This window comes from Epinephelus moara, chromosome 21 (genome assembly GCF_006386435.1).
Source record: "Epinephelus moara isolate mb chromosome 21, YSFRI_EMoa_1.0, whole genome shotgun sequence".
NCBI lineage: Eukaryota > Metazoa > Chordata > Actinopteri > Perciformes > Serranidae > Epinephelus > Epinephelus moara.
The window spans coordinates 13151608-13161436 of record NC_065526.1 but is presented as its reverse complement, the minus strand read 5'-3'; the positions used below and the strand labels follow the sequence as shown (position 1 = coordinate 13161436).

The 9829-nt window shown below is 40.8% G+C and overlaps 1 protein-coding gene across 1 annotated transcript in view; it reads left to right on the top strand.

Annotated features, from left to right (window-relative positions):
* LOC126382862 (ephrin type-A receptor 4-like) overlaps nucleotides 1-9577 on the top strand; it is a 38547-nt gene extending 28970 nt beyond the window's left edge. Inside the window, exons 15-19 of the mRNA XM_050032963.1 lie at nucleotides 571-780; nucleotides 1601-1777; nucleotides 6003-6190; nucleotides 6396-6581; nucleotides 8580-9577. Coding sequence (XP_049888920.1) covers nucleotides 571-780; nucleotides 1601-1777; nucleotides 6003-6190; nucleotides 6396-6581; nucleotides 8580-8697 — 879 coding nt within the window. The 3' untranslated portion in view covers nucleotides 8698-9577. The remainder of the gene's footprint in view (nucleotides 1-570; nucleotides 781-1600; nucleotides 1778-6002; nucleotides 6191-6395; nucleotides 6582-8579) is intronic.
* The last annotated feature ends 252 nt before the right edge of the window (nucleotides 9578-9829 follow it).

Sequence of the window (9829 nt, the reverse complement as noted above, 5' to 3'; positions counted from 1 at the left end):
GGCCTAACCGCCATATGGATTTTTACTAAACTTGGTAGATATGTAGAACAGGACGCCTCAAGGTGACTGGAGAAATGTAACTCTAATTGGCAATCTTTTTAATGGAGAAATTGACACATACTGAGACTACAAGAAGCACAGCTAGAGAGAAAATGGGGAAAATGGACTCTATACAAGACTCAAAAAGACGACACTGGACTGGAATGATAATCAATAGATGCATTAATCCTTAAGGCTGTAAAAATGTGTGTTTACCCAAGCAGTTTTATTATTTTTTTTACACTGTTGTAACTGACATGTTAATGTATCAAATCACAGATAATCTGTTGAGTATTTTATCCATTTATTTATCAGTTGTTTGCTCTGTAAAATGTCAGAAAATCGTTTAAACATATCAATGAGTGTTTCCCATAGCCCAAAGTGACCTCCTTAAATGTCTTGTTTTGTCCACAACCCAATGATATTTAGTTTACTGTAACAGAGGAGTGAAGACATTAGAAAATATTTGCATTTAAGTTGCCGGTGCCCATGTTAACCTGCACTCCTGTCTCCATCATTTTGATGTTTCAGAAACACGACGGCCAGTTCACAGTGATCCAGCTGGTCGGCATGCTGCGTGGCATCGCCTCAGGGATGAAGTACCTGTCAGAAATGAGCTACGTTCACCGAGACCTGGCAGCTCGAAACATCCTGGTCAACAGCAACCTGGTGTGTAAAGTGTCTGACTTTGGCCTGAGTCGGGTTCTGGAGGATGACCCAGAGGCTGCGTATACCACACGGGTAAGACACACACAGAAAGAACACATGCACACACATACTGGATGTGAACATATACATGCAGTCTGCTGTTTGTTTGTCTCCTGATTCCAAAGTCATTATTGTTCATCACTTAAATTAAACACTGACAGCCTTTTTATATACACTTTTATTGTTAACAGCTGCCTTTAAAAAACATATTTATTATAGACTGTAGACTGGGAATGTACAACTTGCTTTGCCGAGGAGCCACTTTTGCAGAGTGACAGGAGGCCAGGGGCCAGTTAATAAACAAACAATAATATTTATCAGTATATATATTAAATTAGTTGCCTGTTTTCAGCCTTTTGACATTATCTGTTTTGGCTCATCTTTGCCAAGAGGCAAATCCAGGCTCAGCAGCCCCGCACAGGTCAAGTGTACACAAGTGTGTTTCCAGGATTTGAGGACATTTGTGGCTCAGCCCAGCTTCTGTCGGGGGGTCCGGGGGATCTTACCCTGGCACTTTGGTTGATAAACAAGCTCTGTTTTCATGCTTTTTATGCACTCTGGCACCTTATTTATATTCAGTTTACAAAATAAATTCCCAGCGTGAATCAATTTATTTTTATTTTGAATGAATAAATGGTTGGCGGGCGTCCTGGCACATCTGGCCCGTGGGCTGCAAGTTGAGTGTCACTGCTATTGACGAATGATAGACATCAATCAAAGAGTAAAAGTTGAGCTAAACTTTAAGAAATTAAAATGTTTTCTCCATTTGTTCAGATAAATCAATCAATAAGGCAATCAATTAAGCAAAAAGAAAAAAATCAATGGTGAAAATAAAATGTCATTGCTCTTTTAGGAGGCCACTGGGACTTATCTTTCCCCTGGAGGGAAGATCCCCATCAGATGGACGGCCCCAGAAGCCATATCCTACAGGAAGTTCACCACCGCCAGTGATGTGTGGAGTTATGGCATCGTCATGTGGGAGGTGGTTTCATACGGAGAAAGACCCTACTGGGACATGAACAACCAGGATGTGAGTAATTATATATATCATCTAACCTGCGAGTTGCCTCAGAGACAAAAGAGCGAGCTCATTCCTGAAAGCCTTTGCATATTTAAAGGTAAATGTCAAATCAAAATGCTGTATCACCTCCATTATAATTATATAATGAATTCAATGAATAGATGATTTAGCTCCAGAATATGGATTACTCTCAGATTTCAAAGACCTTTTTTTTCTTGCAGCCTGGGTCTTGTTTTCATAGTTTTGGCCACGGATCCGGTTGCTAATCACACTTTACTCGTTAGCTGTATTTCTCACTTCTGGGGAATCTTAAACAGTAATTTGGAAGTGAAAACAAAAATGACTTCACCCAAAATGTTTCTCAGGATTTTCAGTTGCTGGGTTAAACTGTGTTTGTATACAAGTACGGCAGGTACAGCGGGTCAAAGTTGAACCAGGAAGTGGCTCTTTAAGATCTAATGAATGTTTATGGTTTGAGTAATGACTTGAAGATTCACCTTCATTTTCATTTCCAAATGAGTGGTTTTATATAATATGGTCAAAGTGGGAATTTACTTATAATCTGTGTGTGTGATTGCTCATGTGGTTGCTTCCGCCCATGCACTCTGTTGTGAAGTGATTGCGATGAAGAGAGTCCTCAATAATGCAGCAACAAAGACCCTTCATTTTTATACAGAACCAAACAGCTACATCATGCCACCGCTCCGGAATCAAGAGAAGCTTGACGTGTAACACAACAGCGTCGGCCTTTAGTGTGACATATAACATACACATGGGAGCTGCGCTTCCTTAACAGTAACAATGCATTTATTATAACAAGTACTGTCCCTATTAACTGGCAGTTGGTCTTGCCCTCTGCTCAGAGGGTGAGGAGCTCCTGGACCTCATTGTCTTCCCAACTTGTGGACCTTTTTGGTCGTTGTTCATCTTCTTTGAGTTAGCTGCTAACTGCTACAAGCTGCTTTTCAGATCTCCCGGTAGTGTTTCCCACACATGTCATCAGAGTGCCACACCCTGGGCTCCCATCCTGCTGGCTGTCCCTTTTACACAAATATTAGGTCTCAATCATGAAATGTTTGTAAATCTGTGAGTAGATGTGCACATGAAAAACTTTGGTACTAAAAACCTACTTTCATGCACGCTGCAGAAACTTAGATTTGATCTTAGGCATGTGTGTATGTTCATGAATGCCAGTCAATGTCAGCAATTAGCAAACATCCCTCCCATGAATAGCCAGGTGATAATGGACAGGTGCATCCTGTCGACCTGTGAACATGGAGCAAACAAAAAAAGCGAGAGAAAACGAAAAACTTAGTTGGTTTGTTATTTCATTTATTCATAGAACAGCATTTTCCAGCTTTGCAATTAGTCGATTTAAATAACTTATTCACGATTTTAAGAACCCTATTCTGAAGCTTAAATCTGCTAAATGCCAACTAATTTAACTAAATGTGTTATATTTGTAATCATTTCTAATGTTTCAAAGGCACAATACGAAATAAAACTGTCAGTTCTAATAATGACGAGCAACATTTATGCGCAAAATCTTATTTACACTAGCACTATGAGCCGTCAGAGGCAGGGGTAGATTTTGTTACTACCTACAAAAAGACAGGAGCTACTAACGTGGACGAATGCCGACATACATGTAAATTTCCTTCTGCGAATAGTTGAGTCACAAATTTGTTCTGCTCATGTTTCACAAATGAAATCCCATTGATTCTGCTGGTGGATTAATGGTAAAACAACTCTGCCCCCCCATTCTGTGTTCATACTTTTTAAACAGAACGGCAAGTCGGAGTAACGGCGCAACATTCCCATCTTGAGCAGGCAGTGTAAAAGGGGCTTGTGTCTATGAGATTTAAGCAATGAAGTTAGTGTGTACAGTGTTATCTTAACTTGAAGGGAAGATGGCCAGAAGTATTAAAATAACATTCATCTCACTCACTGACCCACGTTTCTTGTCAAGGTCCCTATCCAAAAAAACATTTTTTTTTGGATAGGGACCTTTCCTGAAACATAATTTGTGTGCTGTTAGAAAGTCAATTTAAACTTTTACATCTCTTTGGTCCACAAATTGGACTCAAAGTAACTCAATTTAAGAGGATAAATAAATGGAAAAGGCTGCACTTCTTTCGGATATTTTAAGAAGGGACTTCTAGAGGAAAATAAACCGTCTGTGTGACGCATTGAATACTGACCCAGTGTCTTTGACCTCTGCACCATTTAAAAAATTGTAAATTTTGCCTTAAAATTATCCTCAGAGAGGGCAGCAAGCCAAGATTATGTTCTTCAGTCACAGGACATTTTATTGAGTATACATATTTAGCCTTAATAAAAAATGACTAGAAAATGCTGCTTAGTGTTATCCCGCAGCCAGGCACACACACACAATATATACATTTAGGGGTGATTTAGTTGTTCTGAACAGTTTCTGAGATCTGAGACGAAAATCCTATTGCAGAGCAAATTTGCAATCACTTTGCTATCAAAGCTTGTTAAGTTTGAGTAGGTCAAAGAGGCAGTCTGGCATATGGAAATCTTCAGACATGATTGATTTCATCTGCAGCACAGTTGTAGCCTAAGAAAATTTTCCTGATGAGCCGTTCTCTAGACACTTTATCCATCTTATTTACTTTTTCTTTTTTTTTAAAGAGTAAATTAGCACATGCTGAGCTGCTCTTCTGTTGTTGTTTTTTTTATCTAGTTTATGTGTTGTAGTGAAACACTGATTCCTGCGTTATCTCAGCATCTTTAAACCTCATTTTTAGTGCAACTCCATCGCTGTGACTCGATATGATACCACACACTGTGACATAGTTGGATATGTAGTATTCTCATGTTAGAAAACTGACTGATTTGGCGCGCTCATTAACACAGACAGCATTTGGAACTGCAACAGAGACTGTGACACACAGCTCATGCATATGGCAGTGATGCAAAAACAAAATATAAGCTGAAAAAAATGGCACTGCTAACAGACTCCATGGCAACATTATACTTCCTGTTTACATTCCCCAGAGCCCCCGAACAGTTGGTCCAAAACTTAGAGCATAATTATCCCCCAGATAGGAGGAAGACAAAGCGAGTTACAAATTCCATTAATATGAACTTTTCATGTTGCACTGTATTATTGTTTTTGACAGCACTAATGCTCAAAAGGCGCAGTTGTCTCAGCTCTGTCTGAGCGGGGGCCCCACAATGTCAGACTTTGAAAACCCCTGATGAACAGTATTGTCCCCACAGTATAATGTACAAAGGAAATAGAGGAGCTGCTCGCAGCTGCAAAAAATTAAAATAAATTGCAGTTGGTGGTGAGACAGCTCTGGGAAGATCTTAGAAAACAACAGAAACACAATAAATCTTCAGCAAAAGGTTTTGCTTTCTTTTTGGGAAACTCAATCAGCAGTGGCAGCTTGATTGAACTCTTTTGGCATTTCCTGTGCTGAACAGTAACATACACTGATTTATTGTAAACTAACTGCAAACACAATATACAGTGACAATAAGTATGTAGCAGAGGTGGAAACAAGCCATTGTTTTACAACTCACAAGTAAGTCGAGACCAACAAGCTCCAAGCAAGAGGCGACCCCTCGGGCAGAAAAATGAAGCCAACAAGTAACATTGTTACTTTTTGGTATTGAGAAATACCAAATCGTACTAATGAACCTTCATTAATATAGGCCTANGCAGGTACCAGCCCTGGAAATTAACCTGACTCCTGTCTGACTGCTGAGCGTGGACACTTCCTGTGTCTGTCCTTTCAAATTAAATTCCCACATGATCCAGCCGTATAGGTTTTGATTTATTTTGACATGGTGCAGCTCCTTAGAGAGTGTCACGTTTGTTTGTTTTTTCTGCGACTAAGTGACCAATTGAAATCTTGCCGACTAATGACCTTTCTGGTCAACTAACGTTTGGTCAACTATTCGGTGACAGCCCTACTAGCATCACTATAAACAGTATGATACTTGCACTGGATAGCTGTTTTCAGTTTGTCTGTGCATAGACGAAACTCAAACTAGTAAACATAAACATTTTAAAAGGGTCCAAGAGTACTTCCTGTTGGAAAGTTTATTAATGCAGTAGCTGGCAGGAAATAAACAGGGACCAAAGCTGTTGCCCGAGCAAGAGAACAGCAATGAAACGGTCTCTACTGTATCAGGAATCTCTTACCATTGGATCCAGTGTGATGTAAAAATGATAACACCTCCACCTCCGTCCTTCCTTCAGGTGATTAAAGCGATAGAAGAGGGCTACCGTCTGCCTGCTCCTATGGACTGTCCTGTGGTGCTGCACCAGTTAATGTTGGACTGCTGGGAGAGGGAGCGAGCAGAGAGACCCACCTTCAGCCAGATACTCAACATGCTGGATAAACTCATCCGTAACCCTGGGACACTGCGCCGGACAGGAGGGGAGAGGTGTGTACTGGACATGTAGATACAGGCAATAACAGAGCACAGACAAAGACACAGAATACATATATGTCCATTTGATATTCATTCAGCATTGATGCTGTACTCACACCTACGTGCTTTCACCCAGATGATAATGCAAACAAGCACAATGCTCCTTCAATTGTGATTTCACACCACCTCCTTCCTCTCGCTCTCTCTGTTCTTACAGACCCACAGCCACTGTGTTGGAGTCAGGGGTGGGTTCAGAGGTGTGTGTGTCAGTCCTACCGGAGGTGTGCGTGCCTGTGTGGTCGGTGTGCGAGTGGCTGCGGTCCATCGGGCTGGAGAGGTACACAGACACTCTGGCAGCAGGAGGATACACCAGCCTCGACAGCCTCCTGGCTCTCACACACCAGTAAGTGCACCTTCATGTGAAAATAGACTTTGGCATTTACTCGGCACATTTCTTCTCCAAAAACACAATCACATTTTATGCAACAATCAGGCTCAAGTCAAAACAAGAGACAGCAATTGTATTACAGTCAGAATGAGCAGAAACAAATGTTTGCACACAACTGTGGCCGTGTCATTTTTGTATCCAGCACTCTTAAAGGAGCAGTAAAAGACATTCAGAGCAGTGGTTCCCAACTGGTCCAGTCAAGGGGTCCAGATTCCTCTTTAGTCATGAGTTCAAGGTCCCACAGTTTAATTCATTCAGTGTCATACTTGTGTTTGGTTTGATTTGAGCTAGTTTGCTGTCTTTGTCAAGTAGCTGTTGGTTAGTCACTCACTCCACAGCAGGAAACAGCACTTCAAAATAAAACCTCTGTGCTGGAATTGTACTGTACATAAAAATAAAGTGTTTTTTCACAAACTCACCCGCAACCCACTTTTGGGCCGCGACACACCAGCTGGGAACCACTGATTCAGAGCATATCTATGATTCAGAGTGTGGGGCGAGATTGTCTGCACATGGTTCTCAACATGGAGGTGGCTGAGCTGGTGAATAGCAGCTAACGGTGCTAACTCCATATATAGTGCTAACAACAGCAACAGTGCCGACAGAGGTGGCATTGTTAATTTGGAGGAAACTGGGGGGTGGGTGCTAATCTTACACGACAATACCATCCTGATATTAGCTGTAACTGCGTATGAGCTCAGTGCAGAGTGGCGGCGACGAGTTAGCCAGTTGGATACACTCACAACAACAATGTACAGAGAAGCTAAGAGGACAACACACACAGAGGTAGCATGACTCCACTACACTTGCAAATAGTTGTTTACTGCTGTATTAATGCTCTGAATGTCACATGCAGCTCCTTTAAGGGTTTGGTATGCTCAAACAAACACGTTAGCAGCGTAATGTGTAGTATTGCTAAAAGTAGCATAAGGGAGTATTACGTAAAATATTTGCCTCTGAAACGTAGTAAAGTAGCTGTGTAAAGTAGCATAAGACAGAAATGCTCAAGTAAAATACACGTACCTCAAAATTGTACTTAAGATCATTACTTGAGTAAATGTACCTGTACTAAAGAAAAAATCAGATAAGTTGTGGTGCTTGTTAAACTGTCAGCTTTTAAAATATATCAGACATTTCCAGACACAGGCGCTGTGTTTCTAACGTCAGAAAGGTGCGGAGGGAGGAGGTTGTAGACGGTATTTGATGATCCAATAAGCGCACAGACACCTTTACAATTTGTCAAGATGTCAGTAGACGCCTCACAGCACTTGTACTGTATAATTACACAAAAATGTTGGTGTACTCTAATTGCCCCGTTTGATGTTAGCGGGGTTTTATTTTGTCAAACAGTGAAATACTCCTTTAATTAAAGGATAACTCTAGTGTTGTTTCATCCTTTCGTTTTATATGTACAGTTCCCCCGAAGACTCTAAAACCAACAGTGAATTTATCCAAGTGCTATTGTCGCACATAGCTTATTCACAGAACTCTGTTGTCATCCAAAATCTATTAAAAACACATAAAAATTCACTGTTCAAATGTGTGGAGGACGTATTCATTTATTGCAATGAATGGGCCCATGAAATTTAATGTAAAACAGCTTTGCAGCTGCGTTTCCACACCACTGAGCATGCTCGGGATGTGGTGTCTTGTTACTTTGCTTTGTTGCTTTACTCTTTTATGTGTTGTGGAGCGCTGTGGCACAAAGGCACAAACTCTATCAGGCTCCACAGACAAGCTGATAACATGGTTACGGCTTAATTGGTAGACAGGGTTGACTATTAATTGTCAGGTTGGTGGTTCACATGTTCTTAAGCAAACACTGAACCCCAAAAAGCTCTTAATGTATGTGTAAGGGGAAATATATAGGTGTACATGAAAGCAGCCTCATCCTTTGAGTCTGCATGTTGAAGCTCTGCGTCTGAACATATATCTTTTTCTCTGCACCCACAGGGAGATGGACAGACTTGGAATAATCACACCATCACACCAGGACATACTAATTGCCAGTGTGCAGCAGGAAATGTTGTCTCAAATGCAGCACATGCAACACACGATGGTTCCAGTCTGAGCCGGAGAACGGATACAAACCAGTTTTGAGAAGAATTTCATTTACCTCATCCATGCACTTTAGAGGGACTTTTCACCAGTGGAAATACAAGGAGCGGAGGAAAGTAAAAGTACGAAGTGGAGAGACAAGACGAAGAGAGAGAAAAGCAGCACTTTTGTGAACTTCCATCCCGTGGAGTTTTCTAAAAAAACAAAAAAAAAACCATGACGTGGACGTGGCCACAGATAGCATTAAGCTACGGAGAGCTTAGACTGAAGCCTCATCCTCTTATCCAGTTCTATTTTTCATTATTTTATTATCTGTTTCGTGAAGGCTGACATGTTAAGGCTGTGCATAAGCAGAATGGCTTCCGACTTTTCTTTTCGCTGCTTTGGGCTTGACTTGAATAAAATGTGTTTTGCTCGTATGTCTGCGCGAGTGTGCGAGTGTGGTGTGTGCTATGCGTGAATGCACACAACCTGGAATCTCCCTTGTCAAGACGTCAGCTATCTTTGAATATTCTGAATATGCAAAGTTACCCGAGAGAGAGAGAGAGCGGGAGAGCGGGAGGAGCCGGACAGAATGTATTATTACGAGCTCTTACTAGTTTCATACTGGAAGATCATACTAACAAACTGTATGATTCACTTGTGTTTTTTAATTGTTTTTTTTTCTTTTTAATTGTATGATTTTCTGTTGAATTAGACATTTAGAGTAGAACGTCATCCATCTGTGTCAATTGTACATGTCTCTTGTTTGATGCTAAGAATTAGCTACATGAAGCATTTTGTTTATTTATGGTCTTTTTTATCTAGTTTGTACATTGTAAAATAGAAACACTGAGGAAATATTGTAATGATTGCCATATATTGCATTGCAATAAATCCCCAAACTCATCCATTCATGTAGGTTTTAATCTTGTTTAAACGCAACTTTTGCATCGTAATGTGTTTAAGGTACAGCTATTATCACGTAGACAGCGTATCAAATGAAGCCTGAAGCGCTTTGTGTTTATCATCTCTGAGTTTGGCTGAAGAACGTGTCCTCTGTGGAAGTTGAGACTTAGTCAGAGGTGCCTGTAACAAGGAAAACAACTCCAGAAGAACACCCAGCTGAAATGCTTCTGGTGTCATCGCACATAGCGTCGGGTTTG